This window comes from Aythya marila (genome assembly GCF_965140915.1).
Source record: "Aythya marila genome assembly, chromosome: 4".
Classification (NCBI taxonomy): domain Eukaryota; kingdom Metazoa; phylum Chordata; class Aves; order Anseriformes; family Anatidae; genus Aythya; species Aythya marila.
The window spans coordinates 11,162,363-11,184,095 of NC_139045.1; the positions used below are offsets into that span (position 1 = coordinate 11,162,363).

The following is a 21,733-nucleotide window of genomic DNA, read 5'->3' on the forward strand; positions in this document are numbered from 1 at the left end:
CATAACATGACTTCTGGATGATGCCAGAATACCAGTATCCACAGCTACTACTGTTTGGTGCCACAGAAGCAATCTGAATAGCAACGCTGCCCTCCTCAGGGAAACCCAGGGAATCTCACATGAACCTTTAATTTTCTCCCAGAAGTGAAAATGAATATGAATAGCTACAGAAGAGTGATTAATGATTTTCTAGGCAAACAAGAAAGTTAGGTTAAGGTTTTTAATCATACTTGGTTTAGCAACTCCAATTCGTTAACGAGTATTTATTCTTCATTATGATCATTCACTGGCAACAGGCTGCTACTGTGGTGTTAAACATTAATTGCTTGTGACAAGTACTTTGAAGAGGCCTTTTTTCTCTTTAGCCTTATATTATTATGAACATTTAATTTGTTTCATTTTTAATTCCTTTTCCTTTTGTGAATTTCTGCTATTTTATTTTATTATTTTTTTTGCCTTCTGTGTTTTTATTTCCTTCCCATTAAATCTCATTTTTTAAATATAAAATCTTTCATTTAGCATTTCTCTTAGTACAGAAAGATGGTAGTTGCATTTATTGGGGGGAAAACAAGAAGAACTTTACTTTCACTCATGAGGGTGCACAATAATCCTGACACTGAAGTTCTTGGTCTGCGACCAAAATAAGCACAAACAAATTCTACCAAATCCGTGGACAATATTGCTAATGAAAGTTAAAACAAACAACGAAAAATGTGGATTTCATACACAAAACATGAACAAAAAAAAAAATAAAAACCATCCCATGTTCACTTTGCTTTTTTCCAGTTGCTATAGTGTTGTCACTTCCCAGTTGCATCGTTAATACAGGACTTAATATAATGAAGTTAATACATCAGTTCTGTCTAGTATTTAAATAAACACAAAGATCTGCGTAATAGCTTGGGCCTGATGACCCAAATAGTATTTAAAGGCTTGAGCCAAGGTTAATGAGCTTTTTAGGGCAGAAACTATGCCTGTATGCCTACATGGAAACATGAGCTTCAAATGTCACAGTGTTCTGGTTTTGAAAAATAAGATATTATTCAGTGATATTTGGATATGAACTTACTGAATAAACATGTTGTACCTATACACTTTAATAACACAAATTATTTTTCTACTTTTTAGTCATTCTACATCTTTATTTCCATCCTGCATCTCTGTGTGTAATAATTCAGTGGATTTATTAAAAAAAAAAAAAAAAAAAAAGAAAGAAAGAAAACAGGTGTGTGGTTTTTGTTGTTGACATAAATTTTGCTTTACATTACTACCACATCTGACAAGCTGGCAGCAATCTAGAAAAGAGGGAGAAAAGCAGATGTAGTGGCTACTACTTAAGGACACTGGTACAACTGGAAAACCTGTTGTACCTTGGCCAGACACAGCATGAACACCTTCAGTACTGATGTAATTTCCTGCCATCCAAAGCAGTGTTGAACATGAGCAAAGGTTTAGAAGACTAACTTAGATGTGGGTGAGATTTACCGTGACCAAAGACAAATTTCACATGCTTTTTAGAAAACCTCAAATCACATTTTCCTGACACAGTTTTTCTAAGGAGAATTCATGCTAAATCATTTCGTTATTCAGGGACCTATTTTAAAATTACCAACCAAGAACCAGTATGGGTGAATCTGACAAAGGAAGACAAGTTTAGCCTTCCTTGGCTTCTTGGGTGAGAGGGAGATAAGATGTTACCTTTAAAGGCAGACAAGGTAGCACAGAGACATAAATATTACCTAAGTAATTGTATTAATTGCTGAGTTTTTGTGTTAGTCTGTAAAATGCCGCCAAAAGAACATGTTGTTTTGTAATAATATGCTGTGGAAATCTGTCAGTTTACAACAATTAGTTTCACATCTTTGAAAAACTGCAAAAAAATTATCTTAGAAAAGGCAGTTGTGTTCACACCTGAGTCTCTTAGGAATGTGTTTGGTCCTAAAACATTATAATACAATTGCTATTAAGTGAACCTTAATAGGAAAAAAAAAAAACACACATTTATTTATGTATCTGTTTAACAGCACTGGACAAGGGTAAGAAACTTACAGCTTTTTACTTTCAGTGGTAAACACTATTCAAATATGAGTGCAAAATGATTTATTTTATTTATTTATTTTTTTACAGTTAGCATGTTGAATAAAATACTTGAAACTCATAATACCTGTAAAACTTGCTTTAGTGATTTCCATAAACTGAAGAGTAGATACCACTGCTGTCAATGTTCAACCTTAGTATCTTCTTTTTCTCTCACTAGAGAGCATATGAATATGTATAAATTACACTCATCTTAAAACATTTTTTCTTGCTGGGTATAGGAAGGCACATACTTGTCAGTCAGTTACTTCTATTATTATTTCACCAGAAGAGGTTTCAGAAGTACTCTCCCACAGTGATCTGATCTGTCTTAGATTTCCTAGTCCTAGGCATTTTCAAGGGTTCTCAGAAGTGAACCTTTCCTTTCATCCTTAATTTGTGCTCAGTGTGAAAGCACTGAACCTTGTGACCAGATTTCCATAATGAGCCTCTTCACCAACAACTTCCTCTCTACAAAACTTCTGGTCTGAATCTTGTAATATCCCAGGCAAATCAACAAAGCATGACTTCAACCTCCTCACAGCAAATATACAAACCTTTTCACAATGTTACATCGTTGAAAAAAAATATTTTTTTATCTCTGCAGCTCAGCCTGGACCACATTTTGGAAGCCTGAGCTGGCTTTTTTTTTTTTTTTCTTTTAATTACCATCCATTACTTGTGAAGTTGCTGCTTAGTATAGTTACGCTTATCGTGGAAAAAACAAACAAACAAACAAACAAACAAACACATATACAAACTCACCATGCTGTTCATTTTTGAAGAAGATGAGCTTGCTCTCTGCTTCCGTAGGCTGTTAAGCTCTTCTGAATTTCCATCCTTTGGTTTTATGATCAGCCGACTGCTTCCAGCAGTACCTTCTGAAGAGGACCTCAGTCGCTTCTCAATAAATCTGCCGTCTCGGTACGGGCTGAAGCTATTGGCAAGATCAACTACAAATAGACAAGCAATCACCAATCATTACAGAGAATTATTCTCTACAAAAATTTTCTTAGGAAGAACAGCGCTTTGCTTTAAATGTTTACCACTGAATAGCAATCGTAAAAAAGTAAGAATAATTTCTTAGGTGTTCTGTAGAAAGCAGATCCTGTTTAGCTAGGCAAAGCAACCTGGGCCACCTGCTCACTGCTCAGTTCCTGCTGACTCACGTGCTCAGCATGCTACAGCCCAGCCCACAGTTCTTTAACAAATCCAGTGGGACCTTTGCCACTTTCCTTCCTTTCTCCCCTCATTCTCACACACTTAGGAATTTCTTCACAGTAAAACCCACCAGAGAAACTATCACTAATTCCATGGTGCAAAAACCCAGCCTGCCTTATCCTGTCCTAAGCCAAGCCCATATTTTTTTTTAGGGCCAGTTCACAGTTTTGTTTCCAGCGCATAGCATCCTGATGCATACAGGTTTTAGTTTCTCTTTGGCCTTCCCACATCAGCTCTGTATCTGTGCTCTCAAAGCACAGCATGCAGGCTGCATCCCAGTCCCCAACACCTTTTAAACAATAACATATTGGAAAAGAGGAGAAAATTACATTTTGAAGTGTTGAGGAAAATTTAGAGATGAGGAAAAGAGAAAAGCATGATAGCATAATAGATGTAACATTAAAAAAAATATATATTTTGCCTTTTGCAAGAGAACATTTCCTCAATGGCTTTTCAAAGAGGTTCATACCACTTAAAAATATATAAGCATATATTAAAAAATGTATGACATGACAAACCTTGTAATCTATCAATAAAATCTACTATGAGACCTACCATGGAAAAGAAAGTATCTATTGCCAAAACATGCACAAAAATATTTTACATTTGCACCTGGTTTTAAATACTGTTATAGCAAAACCAATTGGTCCAAACAGCTTGTTGGCAAAATATATAACTACTTATACTATACCTTTCTGAACACCACAAACTTTTTCTATACTCTTTTCATTTCATATGGCAGGATTTTATGCTTTTTTCCAACAATCCCTATGTTTGCTTTCCAATTTTCTAATTTTAAATACATTCTTCACTGTACAAATTGAAAAAAATGCATTTGGAATAGAACTACATGTATAAACCCATGAAAATTAATCATCAACTTTTAAATAGTGTAACATTAGCTCTAGTGTTTCTGTGAATACCAAGCCTATTTACAAAAATCTCTCTATTGCAGTTTCAACTCCAGCTGCCTTACAGGCATGAAGATTAAATATATAGCTGCTGGTGCATGAGTTTCAAACACTGTGTATTTCCAAACATCACTCTGAGCTGCTCACTGGTCTGCTCTACAACTACTCCACTCCACTAAATTAAATTTAAAAGCATGAGCTTATTCACAGATGAGCCAAAGTTGCAAAGAAGACCAACCGAAGTGCTCCAGACAGATAATATACATAAATGGAAATATTTTTGTCCCAGCTGACTAATGTTCTGAGGCAAACAATTTTCCTCTCATGAAAGATAATTTAGTGGATTAATTTTACTATACATAACTATTTATTTATAAGATATGCAACTAATACTGTGCAGAGACAAGTAACTCCAAAAGTGAGATTGCTTCTGATTGCTTATAATCTACATGACTACATCACCAAGCAAAAGGATGGGTATGGACTCATATGAATTTGCATTCATTCCTCTTTCAATACTAACAACATAACTGTGTTTTTGTTAACTGTCACAAATCTGGCCCCACCAGATACAGGCTCAGGATTATTCAACAAAGCATTGGTCTTCAGGTTAGTTGAGGAAGTAAACTGGCAGAGCTAAATGTCATTTGACAGGTGTCCTTCAATCAAAGGCTGGGTGTCTTTGATGAAAGATGAAGATCTGTGTGTCTATAGATGGTAATTCAAAGCATAGCCTTTCCACTTATTCTTGTTAATATTTCCAAACTCATTTTTATAAGCTAAAGACACAGTGTGAAATTTATTTGGTAGTGAACTTCCTATATTTCATAGGTTAAGTAGTAAGAACTTGCACAGTGCTATTTCAGATGGAAACAGCAATATATTCTTGTCCTCTGCTCTTGTCCAAGCTGCTCTATAATGTATCTGAGAGCCACAAACCCAGATCAATATAAGATAAAAGTATGTTATCTTTCATAACCAGACTAAAGGAAGTTTATTCTCTGGCAATCCTTCCTCCTCAAACAATGCAACTCTTTGGTTCAAGTCCAAAATTGGTATGCCTCAAAAATACCAGCTTCGGCTTTCAACAAGAGGTGAGAATCAATACTCTCTTAATTCATTTTCTATCAGAAGGAAACAGAATGACCAACAGCACTGATGGCTGTTATTACACTGAAAAACATCAACTAAAAAAATTCAAAGCATTTTGTTTTATTCCTTTTATAATTCTGAATTAAGCATCATCTTGGAAGGAGAGTAAAATTCCTAACTTTTGATCTTTCTAAGTACACAAAAACTTCATGACCAAACAATTCGTACAAAAGAACTACGGACAACAACAACAACAAAAAAGCATCCCCCAAGCCATCAAACCTCACAATGAAAAAGCGGAATACATACCTTTAGGATGGTTTGTTTCATATCCCAGTTGCGTTTTAAGGGACTGAGGTTCAGAACATTGAATAATCTTAGACTCCATTACAGGAACTGTTTCTTTTGTGTGCTTAGCTAGAGTGCTTTCATCTTGGTCCCTACTCAACCCCTGTGCCATTGGAGAGTGCATCACCGGTTCTTCTCTGTGCTGTAACCCAAAGGTTTCTAACTCTGTCTTTGCTGAGTTAACTTCTGCTATGTGCCTGGTATCTGTAATACATAGTTCATTGGCTTGCAATGATACTTTTATTTGATTAGCAGCTGAGGTTTTGAATAAGGTATTAGATTCAACACTACAAAAGCTTGTGCGGCTCACAGGAGATACACCACCAGCAGACTGGCACGTACTTTCCACGTAATTTGTTTCCCTCACCGGAGCAGCAGCAGGATTAAAGAAGATCTGAGAGGTAGAGACATTGTGGCCAAAATCCTCTGCCAGCAGCACTCCATTCCCACTGCTGGGCAGAGCATCAACCTCCGAAACAGAATCCTCTGTCAAGGCTATGAAGTCAGAGGGCGTCTGGGCAGCCGTGAGGTCGGCCGAGAGCAGTGGGGACTGCAACGTGCTTCCCACGCACTCCGTCGTCTCAGCCGAGCAGGGAGAAGAGGACCTGGCAATCACTGGTTCACTTTCAACATACGATTTAATCTCCAGGACACATCCAGACTGCTGCACAGAGGAAATGGATTGACTCTGCGGAACTGGTTTGGAAAACTTGTAGTGTGATGAGAAAGATTTAGGGAGAAGTTTCCGTGTGGATTGTTTGACAGAGCATCGGCTTTGCTCCTCTGCAAAGCCAGAATCATCACCCTCATTTTTCCCAGAGCTTATACAATTTATAAAGACATTCTTATTAGCTGAGGGCTCCTTTCCCTTTTCAAAATCATCTGTCAAAGACCTTGTTATCTTCTTGCTACGTGAGCTGCCAAAGCCAACTGAATGCTTTCCTCTACTTTTAATGTGTTCGTCTAGGCTCAGTTTTTGAAAAGTGCTGAGAGAGGAGGACTGGGCACCATTTGAGATGTTAACATTTTGGCTGGTGGAGTCAGGCTTCTGTTCACTCCCCTTCCTGTTATGGAAGCTAATAGAAGGAGTCCGAAAAATACTCCGGCGCTTGCCTGTGCTCCCTGAGCTGGAGTTTGTGCTGGAGGGGGAGGAGGTGTGGACACCCACGGCACTAGCAGAGGAAGGTGAGGAAGGAAGGGAGTCGTGTCTCCGGCTAATACTTCTCCTGAATATTGGCAACCGAGATACTAGAGTTGATCGTCTGGATCCTGAGTCCCCCATCAGGGCACGAAGCGTTTGCAATTCTTCACAGCCAATACACTAATCTGGGTTGAGAAAAAGAGAGAGAAATGATTCAGCCTCAAAGTCTATTTGAACAAGCTTTAAGTCAGCCAAAACACCCCAGATGCCAATATCTATTTTATGTATAGCTGCAAGTTGTTGCATATATATAGTGCTGAACATTTTCTTTTTTAGATTTTCAAAGTGATGTTTGATCTGTATCTCCAAAATCCTAGCAATTGAGCAAAGACATGGCTCAAAACATTTTACATGTGACATATATAATCTTATACATAATGCAATGCACATCATACTGGGTAACAGTATATATCTACATGATATACAAACATTTCACCCCAAAGTCCTTTGTTTCTGTAAGTTCTGGGGACAAGTCATATAAACTGTACGCTTTCACAGTATAGACTTGATTTTTTATCATCTGAGTAAAGTAAAACATTATTTTGGCTTCCTAAATACTCATTTTTGCAAGGAACAACAGGATTTGAAGTCTCCAATCTTCATATTCAGTTGGATTTTTAATTCCTTTATATTCCCCCACTAAAGATGGTACATATCTTAGAGCAGACAAAATGCTAGTGTTACAGTCATGCTAAAATATGCACCAACACCCATTCTTCCTAGAGAACTTGAAGTTCTTGGAATTTACTGTCAAAGTATGTGATCATGTTTCTAGATTTGAATTTGAAGCTTTCCTTTTAACTATTCTTTAAAATCGTTCTTGAAGCCTATTTTTCTTACTTATAACTAGATGTTTTCGGACTTCTTTGAAATTAGTGAAATGTGTTTCATACACAGGCATTTGGCAAATTTTAAGCAATAAAAACATTATCGGCTCAGCAGATACACTGGAAGAAAAATCATCTTTAAGAAATGTATGTCAGTTCCATCTCCTTTTTGTTCTTGTTATAATAAACTACTGTAGTGAGAGACAGGACCATGGAGAGAGCTATAAAACCAGGTGACGTATGATCAGAAGAACAAGAGCTATAATGCCTAAGCAAAACTTCCTCAAGCAGCAAGTATTCAGCACATAGGAATAAAATCTGGTCATTCATCTAAACAATATTTGTATGCCAAGCACAAAAACAAATTCATTCATCTAAAAAGCAATTTAATGTGCTTTACATAGATATAACAAATGCCTATGAACAGTATATATATTTATGCAGTATGTATTATACATGTATACACACATGTATGTATATTCAAATAGATACTGAGTATTTAAGGAATAATGAAACTGCATACATGGCATATTATTGGAAAATCAAGGGTAAAGAGTAAATTCAGAGATTATTTGTGACTCGACATTGAACTGCAGTTTCTGCTTTGATTTTTTTTTTTTTTTCTTTGAAAGCAAGCATAGCTCTAATCTGAACATGCACTGCCAAGCAGACACAATATAAGGAGTCACAAGCATCAGGAATCAATAAGCAATTTTGTCGTTTATGAAAGGAGGCACAGCTTGAAAACAGTCACTAATTTATAGAACTCACTGGGGATTTTTGATGACAAGCTAAAACCTGAGCTGTATGATGCTGAGGTCTTGCAATTGAAACACAAATTTGAATGTCAGTCTTACTGGGACAGAGCTGATGGTACAAGAACAGACATAGATTATCAAAGTAGCTTTGTATCCACTAAACAGACTGATGCAAGGCCAGTTGTTGTATTTCACTGAGATGCAAAGTAAACAAAAAGAGCAAGAGTGCAGCCAACGGTACAGAAAAGCCAAGGCCCTGCCAACTTGCACAGGAGCTTACGTTACACTAAATTGCTCATCTACCACAACTCAACCCACTGAAAACGTGTGTCAGAAAGCTACATGCAGCCCTCTCTACCCTCTCTCTCCCTCCAAACAAATTTATCCCAGTTGTTTAACCACTGATATATCATGGGATTTTTTGGCAGGTTTACAGATGTGTGCAGATATGTACATATGCACCACACAAGCATATTCATTTACAGATTGGGAAGGCTCTTCCTTATATTTTAATCAGACATAACTACTGAAAAAGAGATTTTAGAACGCAATTTTACAGCTGCAGTAGGTAATATTTTTTTTTTAAATATATTAAATTACTATAGACATTTTTATGCTCAAACAAAACATTATTAGCTCCCATTGTTCACTCTCATGCCCACATCGTATCACTTCACTGTAGAACAAGCCATTCTATTCTATAATTAAGGAATTATTTGAACTAAGAAGTAGAAAACTAAGCAAAAAGCACAGAAATCTAATTCCAATGGAAATAAGAAATCTGTGTCTAAATAATAATAGAGATTATTCCTATCAACCGACCCATGGTACCATACAGGTGGTAACATTTTTTAAATAGAATACTTTCCCTGTAAAAACAACTAGCATAAATGGTGTTCATTCATTCTTCCTTGCTTCTTGAAGGAAGAACACAAAGAAGCTGTCAACTCTTCCCCTATTGTCTAAGCAGCAGAAATCACACAAAATGTAAGTTCATTATAATAAAATATAAGCCCATTATAAAAATGCATAAGCTCATTATAATGAAGTATAAGCCCATTATAATATATACCATTCTTTCTAAGTATACAAAGGCTATCAGAGGACATTTCTGAGAACAAACATCCACATATGTGTACATGTATATATGTATGCTTCTTTGCATGTATGGGACAGTGTTAAGTGACAAAGCTTGGCACTGAGTTAAAATGACAATCCTACTTGAAATACAGGAAAAAATAATACATACTTTAATATATCGATACCCTCAAACATTAGTTCCTTAAAATTTTATTTTTATTTTTTTATTTGCAGGGGGCTTTTAAAATGCCATCTATGTCCTAACATTTTCAAAATAGGAAGTGCTTCCGTTCAGTCGTCATATTTCAAACACTGTGCTTACCACTTCATAGCTGTAACCCTTACAGAGTGAAATTCAGTTCAGCTACATTCTTATTCTCTGCACAGCTGTATACTCGCTCTCTACTAAATCTTTAATTTTCTATATACAACATTCTCATCCCTACCAACGTAAATCTTAAAAGCCACGATAAAGGAAAAATAAAACAGCAAAGAAACACACCTTTTCAAGGTCATTATGTCATTCCAGACTAATCTTTCAACCAAAGTGGACTTCTCTATAACAATCACAGCAATTTTGATCCTGCACGTTCTATCTAGGATCTACCACAAAACCCTGTTTATCTTAAAGAAACTGGAGCCTTGTTAAAATACTAGCACAAAGTCAAACGGACAAGAAGGATCCTGGAAAAAGACAGACGGACTCTCTGGGATGACTTCCAGTTATGTCAGGCTCCTCATTTAAGAGCAAAAATATTTTGCACCATTGTAATATTATGTGAATAGTCAAAATACTCCATGGTATTCTATTCTATATGGAAGTCATAATCCAACTACTCAGGACACCGTGGATCAAACCAGCCAGAATAATAAATATATACTTTTTGCATTCATTTTGAAATTATTGTTCATTTAAAAAAATATATTTATGTTCCAAATGATGCATGCATCTTGCCAAAAAAAAAAAAAAAAAAGCATTAGGTTTTACTCTAATCATGTATTTGTTTGCTAATACAATAACTTAACACAGTAAATACATAAACCACTACTTTTAAAATGTATTTTAATTCTAAAACCCAAATAATACTGAAACTGCCGTAGTAGATAAAAGTTCAAATTTTGCTTTTTATGGGATGGCTTTCTGATGAGCCATTTTGCATATGGTATCATAAGAGACAAAGTATGATACACTGGAAGAAATCAAGTAAACAATTTTTAAAACACTTAGTTGAAGCCAGAGCAACGGAAGGTTATTTCAGGATCTGCTTTTCCTCAAACACTTGGCTACAGCACCAACGTTGAAACAAACGCAAATGAGAAACAGGCAAAGTGTGAGACAAAGTGCAAACAAGACATTTTCCTTCATATTAGCAATTTCAGAAGTTGATCAAATGGAAATAGGTTTTCTGTGCACCTAAGATATTGCAGAAATGTGAATAAAACAACAATAAATAAATAAAATAAGCCTCTGCTTAATCTTTAAAATAATTTTAAGTGATATACTTCATTGCAAGAGAAAACAAAGATGCTGAATGCTTTAACTTGAAGGTTTACTCTTTCTTCACAGGAGTTCTTAGGACGAATCATCCAACCACACAATATTAGAAGATGTGTGAGTATAAAATACGTAAACAGGCTAAGAATTTTACATGTTCTGTACTTCATATATTATGGCATCTTGCCAAAATAAACAATTTGGTCAACCTTTAGACAGTAAAAGTGGGGGAAAAAATATTAAAAGGGGTAAAATTATCAAAATATTACAAAATGTCTCTAGGGAAATCTACTCCATCAATTCACCAACTGAAAAATAAAAAACATTCTGAACCTTCTGCAAAGGGTTGTTCACAAAGCTGTGCCAAAGCACACAATGCACTCAATAGCATGCAGCTCTGCCTGGGGATTTTGAATTCCAGCAGATGGAGCAGTAGATCCACTCTTACATCGACTGCAAATATGAGAAAGCATTAGTCAGTGCTTTTTGCATTTCCCGTGGCCTTTCAGACAAATTTAGGACTTGAAATTATTTAAGAATTTTGCAATTATCATAAATACATGTCCACACAGAAAGCTAGTAGATGCTTATTCAAGAAGTAACTGTGATGTATAGGCCTACACAAATGCTCCCTTTATAAAATACTACCTCTCAACATTTTCTATACTAATCTTTCCTACAGATGTTCTCCTTAAAGATACACCTCCTAGAAACATCAAACAGTATCCCCCAAACAAAGGAGAAAACTGTCTAATTCTGAATTGGAAGCTAACATAATACCTGAAAGGCCCTACTCTTCTGCTCCCTACCTCACTGCTCCACAGCAGTGTGATTTTTAAGCTGAGCTCACAGTTAGAAACTGGAAATGATACTTTTCTTTTTAGATGCTGTGAATCAGGAATCCTCTGGTATAGGAAACACACAGGACTATCATGTGGATACTATAAACTGCAAACGTGCTCAATCCTCACAAGCTACCACAGGGTAGGATGCAGGGGTCACACCACAGAGAAGTAAGTCTGAAGGGACTACTTGGCTCCATACTTGCACAGAGCAGACATTTACCTCAGGGTAATACAGATACCTGAAATAACTCCCAAATAAACAAATACATGCAAAATGAATATATTTAATTAGTGGTGAGTCAACAGAAGTCCATTGCAAAGTCCTGTCCTTGAACCCAACAGGTAACATTACAGCCTGTGGCTCCCACACAAATCAGGAAACTCCACATTTGGATCTTTAGCAGCTAAGCATTACTGCCTTCAAAACTATTCCAATTTTACCAATTTTATTCCAATATAACTTGTTTCTCTAGCAAATTTGAAACACTTTTTTTTTTTTTAAATTTGCATAGCTTCCAGAAGTCAGTTATAACCTGTACCCAAGGTAAATATAAGAGCCTAAGAAAGCCACTAAATTATTATTTGCTTTTTTAAAGTGTAAAACTCCTATATATAAACCTCTAGAACTTTAGTCGTCATCCAGGATAACACAACTGGATTAAAATGACCTTGTTGAAAATAGTAGCAGAGATAAATGCCTTTACAACAGAACACCTTCACAAGCTAAGAAAGGTTGGACTGTTGATATTGAAGCAATTTGTTTTTGCAAATGAAATGAATGCTACTCCTAACATTTAACATCTCCATCTGCTTTTCTGAATAACACTTTCTCCTTCTCTTTCTTTGTGCATGTAACCCTTGTAGCATGTCACTGAGCTCAATCATTTATTTTGCAGAACAGTGACCACAGCTGTATTCTCCATGTGTGATTTTATAAGCTATGATGCTGTCTGCACGTTCTTAAAGCTTGATTTTTCCTCAACAGTTACTTATAAGCAAAGAGACTACCCAACATAAGGGGCTAAACCTCTGGAAAACTGCATGCACATACAACCCAATACTTTTTCCTCTCTGTATTGAAAGCTGATTGGGCAAACCAGCTTTTATGTATCTGGGGAAAAAATAATAATAATAAAAAAAAAAAAGTTAAAAATAAAAAAAGTAAAAAAAAAAAAAAAAAAAAAAGAAGAAGAAAAAAGACCTCAGAATACAAGCACTGAGAGTGCAAGAAAAAGGCAAGAAATTTCATTTCCCTCCGGTTTACGTGTCCTGGAGCGCACACCTGTTTTTTTCAAATGTTCTGATGCTTTCAGGAAACAAGAGAGGAAGGAGTCAGATGAATTTTCAAGAAATAAAACTGAACACACACACATACCCCAACACCCCCTCTCCAGTTCAGACCAATCAATTACCAAGTGAAGACAGATATTTTATAAATCCCTAACTGCTATTCCCAGTGCTTTGATTAAATTAGAATTGTAACAAACATTCAAAGAAGAAAACTAGAGATAAATTATCTATATCACCTTTTGACTTTAAAAACGCCAGGAGGCAAATGTTAGCATGAGGTAAGTCAGAGGTGCCTACTTCTTTTATTCATTATCACTAGGTATGTAAATCCAACCACTTATATCAGGTGAACTTGTGGGTTTACTAAAAGAGAAGCAGAGAAACTGATCTCCAGAAAGTTGCACGCCACAATTCTTCCCTTCTTAAATTTAAGATGTCCACTAACTCAATGTCTCTGTAGCATACGAAAAGTTATTTCAAAGAACTTCACTATAATACATGAAATACTGGGACATCAGTGAAACAATCTTACAGGTACTCTTTACACACAGTCAGCAAGCAGTTACTCTTCAGTAAGACCTGGTATCATCTACTAGCAAAAAGTTCACTGTATGAAGAAGTGAAATAACAGTTTTTCACCTGTCCCACAATCAGACACAAGTAGGTCAGAAATGGGGCAAGGATCATATCACAGTGAGGTAGCAGCCATACTTGTGTGACTGTTTCTTGATGGGTTTGTCTGGAATAGAGCAGAAACTGCATTTCTCACCCTCATCTGTTATCTGGATTCTGGAGATGTGTACAATGCATTTCTTACCAGTATCTGCTACTCACAATTATTTATGTAGCTTAATTAGAAACAGTTACAATTGTAAATAACCTGGTGTAAATCTCAAAGAGTTTATTCCTGCTTCGTGATTCACATGTCATGCCACCCACTCCTCTGACTACTATTTCTAAAAGTTTTCAAATGCAAGTGAATTATTCACTTGTAACAAGTGAAGTGGCCTTGACTTGCATAGGTCCCTGAGTGCAAATGGAAATTGAACCATGCCTGAACACATTGTCTAATGATGAGACACCTTTACTGGGCACAAAAACGGCAGTCTGGTAATCAGACAGGATTCAACAGCATTAAATGACATCCTTCTAACCTCCTCCCCTACACCCATGATGCTGATGGCAGTATTTTTATGACGCTTAGAAGTAACAGAGAATCTTGTGTAATTAAGACTTTACGAAAAATAAGTGCATTTGGACTTCACACTAAGTACTAGGATTTAGCCATAAACACAGGAGGTGTTCCTTTATAGATGGTGATTTGATTTCAAGCCCCATAGGTTAAGCCCCATTACTAACCTGTGTATACATAACACCCTGCTCCTCACTACGTGCAGTCTTTCCCTAGTTTTTATTTCAGCATGCATAAAAGTATCTAAAAAGGAAAAGCAATCAAGAAGACATCAAGGATCTTCTTGTTCCTTCATGCAGGAAAACCAGGTGTAACGTGCCCATGAGAGCACTGACCAGCTCATATACCGGCAAACAGCAGAGCTGGCATTTCACTTGGCCCACAACATGAAAAGCGGGAGAGACTCCTTGCCAGCTCCTTGCTCTGCAATTGAAGTGGAACAGATTGCTGCTGCACAAGCAAGCTGATACTCTCACAAGAAAAACACAGGAAATAACACAGCCCTAGCCCTATACCTACACTGCACTGTTCATGGCATAAAATCTGTCAGTAGCATGAAGCAAAGTGTCAATACTGGCTACAGCTCCCAGAGGCATTTAAAGGACCTCTATCTGCTCCCCCATGAAACAACTTAAAATATTCTGCTGGCTCACAAGACATTGTCAGCATCTTTAGAGCACACCCTGGTTGATTTGCGCAGTCACTAGTGATTTCAAGCTCTGCTTTAATGTGTTCCTTCCAAAATCTCTTTCAATACATTACAAATTCATCTCTCTTGACACCTTTAAGCAACCATCTCACAACTGCCTTAGCTCTCTGTGGACCCATTAGGATCAAGTGTATTTTGTCCATATTCTCTCTTGTCTATTCCTCTTATCTTCCAGAATCACAACTTCATTGCCATCAGCAAATATTATAAGCATTTTTTATGCTAAAGCTTCCTGTATTTTTTCTAGTCTGGCTATTTGCAGTCTCAAGAGCTGCCTGCTTCTGCTGTGTATGTGGCAACCATAGTGACAACAAGAGCTACGGTCATTTATTACCTCTGTCACTGGCTGAATGTGCGACCTTAACTGCATTAAAAAGAAACAAATCCTCATCTGCTGTAAATTCATGGGGCTCCGCTGAAGTGAATCATGCTGATTTAAACCATTTGGCCTCTCCTCCTTATAAGCCTTGCTCACCCCACCGCTAATATTTCTTTAACTCTTGCAAAAGCAATCCTTAGACATGTATGATATAATCACCTGTAGTACACAGATTCCCAGCTTAACTGAATCAAAGCAGGGTTTTGTTTGTCTCTCTCTTTTTCTTGTTGGCAAAGTGCAAAAACCCTTTCATACCTCAATGGGCTATAATGAAAATTGACAAATCCCTTACAAATTAATTGTGCAGTTCTGAAGACTCATATTATATATGTATTCCATTCCCACTTTTCCTTAAGTGTCTGTTAAAACCAATACTAAGACAGAAGGATCTGTAGCCTACCTTACACCCTTACAGGAAAAAAGGACTGGGTGATACGAACTCTGCCAGGGGGTCCAGATAAATAGAAGGATTTAAAAAATAAAAATAAATCAATGTAGTTAATAGCATTCATAAAAGCAAATCATGATGGCTTTACCTAACATGATGCAGGCTAATTTATAGATCAGTCTTTGATTAACAATAAGGTAACTGTAGTACATCACTGTAGCAGCTGTTGACTATGTTCACATGAAATAATATACCATTAACAGCAACAGGAGAGAAAATGCTCTTTTCCAAATTCCCCTAAATTCAACAGAAGACAGAAACAATTCCCATGCTGTCCCTTGTAAGAAGATGAACTGAAAATCCTCAGACAATCCGCAGAAAATCCAGAGCTTGATGACTTCTAGTGAAAGGAACTGCACAATTCCTGCTCCCTGCAGGCTTTACCAGACATAAGATGTGTGCCTCATGGGGCTGAATATTAAATACATTAATAATTTCCACCTCCGATATTGTGTAATTTCAGCTGCAACCTAATTGCTTTGGTTTCTTTATATTTTCATGTACTCCACTGGACATCACTTTTGTAAGAAGAATACATTTTTACAAATAAATCACACTATATTTAGAAATAAATCACATTTATCATGACGACTACATGACTATGATGACTTCCATGAATCTTAGCAAAGACTCAGGAAATTCCATTTTTGATTTATTGAAAATAATAATAATAATAATATGTTAGATTTATTAGACTCATTTTACTAACAAAAACAATGAAAGAAAGGAAAACTCCAGATGAAAATTCTCACAATTATTAAGTATATTCATATACTCTAATTCTGACTGAGTTGTTAATCAGTTGTTTTATGCTGAAAACACAGTGGACCATATTTCTATGGCAGTGAGTCTCTTTAAGGACTATTCAATGATCTTCTATGTGACCAGGGGCCCTGTGGAAACTCATCCTTCTCATCTAAAATGAGAATCGTACTGACCTATCACACAGGCATTTTAGTTTTGTCCTGTAAAAGCAAATTGGGACAGCTAGAAGAAAGGCTATAGTAAAGTCTTATAGCATTATCAGAGAATTATGAAACATTATACCAGAAACAATATTTAATAAAGTTATTCACACCAACGTAACACCTTAAAAACTCACGACAATTCTAGTAGTTAGTACTGTATGAAATGAAAGAGAAGTAACCTACCTACAACTACTGTCAAAACAAGATTTAGTGTTCGGGTTAGCATTGTATTGAGATAAGGTGATGAGATGTGGTGAAAAACAACCCTTACAGAAGAATAACATGTAAGGGGTAATACTGCTTATAGCAAGTGAGATTGTTTCCTGAAAAGGGAAGCTGTATGGTGGCTCCTATGAACAAATGACAGTTTAGTTTCATTCAGATTGCTTGAGTATCAAAAAAGTGAATAAAGTAGGCTTCAAATGGGTAAAACCAGTTTAGGTGTTCAATTAATAATCTTTTACATTTGTTCTAAAGCTTATTGCCTCACAATATTGTCTCTCTCAATTGAGATCTGTTATCTGAACCTCCCTCCACTACCACTTTTTAACATTTTTGAACAATCATCCCCCAAATTGATAAAATCCTGAGATAGTTATTGTGCCTTGTCATCTTCAACCAAAATAAAGCTGTACAGTTTGAAAACATCTATCATCAGACTCCATCATAAATAATGTCTTCTAAGTTAGGATCATTTATTTCCCACTAGCATCAAAGGTAACTCTCAAAGCTAGCACAGTCTTCTGACCAATCAGGTATACCTGTGATGGCATTTGCATAAAAGCAAAAGTTTCAATTCAGTCCTGGTAGCCTAATCAAAAATTTAACTTCTTACCAGGGAACTGGAGAGGAAGACAAAGAGCAGAGGCGACTACATGAGGGCAGCAAGTCTGGCAGGAAGACCTACGCCTGTTTCTTTACAGAATGTCCCTTCACATCTTAAAAATACAGATCTGTCACCTGCGTTTTCTCTCCAACCACTTTCTACATACAAGAATTTTGAACTGAGCCCAAAGTCTGGTGAGCAAAGGAAGAAATAATGACAGAAGTCATCTCCTATGTGAAGTTCAAGTGGGCTGTTGCATTGGGGACCTACCTCAAGGCTAGGGAATACAGAGAATGAGGAAGATAGCACCAATTGGACAGATGCCCAGTGAAATACAGGACTGTTTGGAAACTCAAGGAAGAAATTCAACTCTTCTCTCAAGCTATAGAGAATGTAAATGGATAAAAGGGACAATTAAGAGAAAAAGCAGCTGAAAAATACAAGAAAAAGTGAACAGAAGATATAAAGATAGAAGAAATAAAAATTGAGTGATAAAACAAAGAGTGGGAAGAGTCCACAGGCAATCCTGACTTTTTTTTTTCCTCAGTTCCACAGAAAGATATCACGTAGAACCGCTTACTTATACTTATTGCTTAACAGCAGTACCTCAGAGCCAGTCAAATCCAATGGTACTAACAAAAGGGACCTTCTGCACAAGTGTGTATACTGTTTTATCCTTGCGCTAGCTCACAGATGCTAACAAATTCAATTCAGCAAAGCACTTAAGCACATGCTTGACTTTAAGAATAATCCCATTCCTATTCAGTAAAACACTTAAATGCACACACTTAACTTTCAAAACATGAGTGGTCCCATTGACTTCAATGGGACATAAGCACAATTCTGAATGCTTTACTGGATCAGTGAACCAGGATATAATTTACACCCCCTTCACTGGATGAGTTGGGCATCCTGTATCTTGCATTTCATAATAAAAGACAGAATACTAAACACAAACTTTAAAGGTTAAATTTGCTATATAACTGTAAACCAAATTGCCCTACTCTGAATGCTTTTTAGGGTAAAAGCTCTAATGAATTCTCAGCATATTTTTTACAGCTAGAACAAATGAATCTATTATTTTCTTAAATTTATGCACAAGCTTAATTGCTATGCAAACACAGCTACGAAGATCTAAGAAATGTAAAAACAAGATATCATGTGATTCTCAGTTCCAAAAAATCAGAGACATAAAAGCAGCTTTCACACATTTGTGTGTGAACACAAAACTCTGATTAAAAGACAGCTAAATGCAGTAGATCTCTGTGCTTTCATGAGGTTCTGAAACACAATTTGCAATACATAAAAGGTGTCAAAAATCAAGCTTGGGTATTTTCCAATTACATCAATTGCTCTTAATAAGTTAACAGTTTGTACACTAATTTTTTATCACTTTATATTTGCAGGTGAAAAATTGATTCAGAGGCACATATTACTGCATCCCTGTGTAAATACTCATGAAATACTAACACATACATCACTGTCTAGCTCAATGCAAGATGGAAGGTTTTTCTGATCTAGTCATGCTGTTTTGGGACAAATGAGATAAGTAGTTTTGTATATCCTTTTGCACAAGCATGCTTTGGCTGATTTATTAGTATTGGTTAGTCTGAAGAAAACTTGCAGGGGGTGGAATATATTAGCAAACAGGAGGATAAACTCAGAAAATTAAACTGTATGATTTCATTTACTATGTTTGCTCTCACAACCGAGTAACTACGAGCCCACAGTTAGAAGATCTGAACAGCTTTAAGTATCAGTCCATGATAGTGTCTATTCATGTCTTACTTAATTACATCTGAGCTCTAAAATACTAAATAGCAGCGATGCTTCCGTAATTTCAAAGCAACCTGCAAATATTACAAAGTATGCTAAGAGACGTGAAGTCTCGTAGCTGTTTTGAAAACAGCTGATCAAGAGCCATCCATTCTTCCATGGCCCTCAAGTGAACAGAAAATAAAGCTACCACTCCCAGCAGTGCCTTGTATTAAACCTGCAAGTATTTCCCAGTAAAAGGGCTTGCTTTTACATGTGCAATAATTCTACCTTATTCTTCTGTGTACATAGTTTAAATTGGAAAATGTCAGTCAGAAAGCTTTGTTGCACCTGAAAACGAAGCCAACTGATTCTGTCCAGTTCCCTGAGCCACGAAGGAATGTGGAAAGGGACGCAACTGACAGCACAGTTGACTGTGCACAAAGACTGCTAGAATAACTGCATGCCAAAGCAAAACACCTGGTAGACCTGAATGTTAAACCTGAATTCCAGGTGACTCACAAAGGTGGCCCCAAACTGATTTTAAGACCTGTAGTTTTGGGAAAGTTCTTTAATAAGAAAGGAAAAAAATAGAAATGTGCTGGGCCTTCTTCTATGGTAGCACAACACATGGATGTATTCCCAAGGCAGAGCACATTTACATTTGAATACAAAAACCAGCTGCAGATCTCCATGTATACTAGTTTTCATTCATTAGTTTTTATGGACTCTGTCATCTTTTTGCTTGTTACATAATGAAGCTTGCAAACTGGCACAAACTAGCAAGTTAAAAATCAGAATGGGGACACAAGCTATTGTTATTACCAGCTTCAGTGAATAAGCAGCACTTGAAACAAGTATACTTGTTTAACTGTTTCTCTCTTTCCATATTTGCAGGTTTCCCTGTACGTTCTAAGTTTAGTTTCCAGAAATTGAATGTGTTCTTTGGTTATCCTTCTTCAGGGGGAAAAAAAAAAAGAAAAAAAAAAAAGACCAAATCTTCAGATGAAAATACTATACTACTTACTAAATACACAAATAATGTTTTGTTAGAAGATGTGAACTGAAACCACAACTTTAGGGGACATTACTTTATTCTCTTAATTCCAACAGCAGAAGTCAGTCCAAGCAATCTTAGTGTGAAAGCATGAAGCAACCTTGTAAATGCAGGTTTAGTACACTTGTTTGCTGTTCTTGTACAGATACACAACGATAGCATAAACAAGATATAGACAGCACGAATCACAAACATGAGCCAGCAGTGTGCCCAGGTGGCCAAGAAGGCCAATGGCATCCCGGCCTGCATCAAACATATTGTGGCCAGCAGGATGAGGGAAGTGATTGTCCCCTTGTACTCCTTACTGGTGAGACTACATCTCAAGTACTGTGTTCAGTTTTGGGACCCTCACGACAACAATACTGAGTTGCTGGAATGCATTCGGAGAACAATGACTTGACTAGAAAACAAAGACATGTGAGGAGAGGTTGAGGGAACTGGGATTGTTCAGTGTTGAGTAAAGAAATCTGCAGGTAGACCTCATCACTCTCTACTTCAAACAAGATTGCAGCGAGGAGGGCGTCAGTCTCTTTTATTAGGTGACAAATAGTCACCAAGGACCCAAGGAAACAGCCTCAAGTTGCACCAGGGGAGGTTTAAACTGGATATTAGGAAGAACTTATTCACAGAACATAGTGGTTAGGTATTGGGATGGTTTCCCCAGGGAAGTGGTTGGAGTCATCAACCCTGGGGGTCCTTAAGAGACATGAAGATGTGATGCTAAGTAGGACCTGGTAGTGTTGGGTGATGGTTGGACTTCATAACATCAGAGATCTTTTCCAACCTAGATGATTCTATGATTTAGGAGCAAGCCAATACATGGAACAAGTCTCATCATGATGCTAAGTATATTAGTACTTCGCCTAGTATCTCTCATTAGTCCTAACCATCACCTACACATCAGAAAATGAGCACTTGCTCTGCACTTCTAAATCACACATTTAAGTACATTGCATGAAGACTCTCTTTGCATCTTTGTAAAAACTGGGCCAACTTAAAGGTGCAAAATGAATTTAAATATAATGATATAGAAACTAAAGAGCTATTTTGTCATGGTATGAAGTTTTCTATTAAGGTTCTAAGTTGGTCTTAAAAGCAATAATTATACCCAACACACCTGATGGAAGTCAGTATAAATGAGTCTTCTTTCTCTGCCTTGACTCTAAAGGTACTGTAGGTATTTTTTAACTTCAATTTACTACTACCTCTTCTTTCCTGTTGCATTTTTTTTTTCTCACCACTTACAACTCATATT

The 21,733-nt window shown here is 36.7% G+C and overlaps 1 protein-coding gene across 2 annotated transcripts in view; it reads right to left on the reverse strand.

Annotated features, from left to right (window-relative positions):
• Window positions 1-21,733, reverse strand: part of CCSER1 (coiled-coil serine rich protein 1) — a gene marked incomplete at its 3' end in the record, with an annotated part of 642,080 nt that overhangs the window by 566,860 nt on the left and 53,487 nt on the right. For both annotated transcript variants that reach the window (XM_082760286.1, XM_082760287.1), the window contains exons 2-3: window positions 5,610-6,974; window positions 2,842-3,029 (exon numbers count right to left, since the gene is read on the reverse strand). In XM_082760286.1, coding sequence (XP_082616412.1) covers window positions 2,842-3,029; window positions 5,610-6,930 — 1,509 coding nt within the window. In that variant the 5' untranslated portion in view covers window positions 6,931-6,974. The remainder of the gene's footprint in view (window positions 1-2,841; window positions 3,030-5,609; window positions 6,975-21,733) is intronic.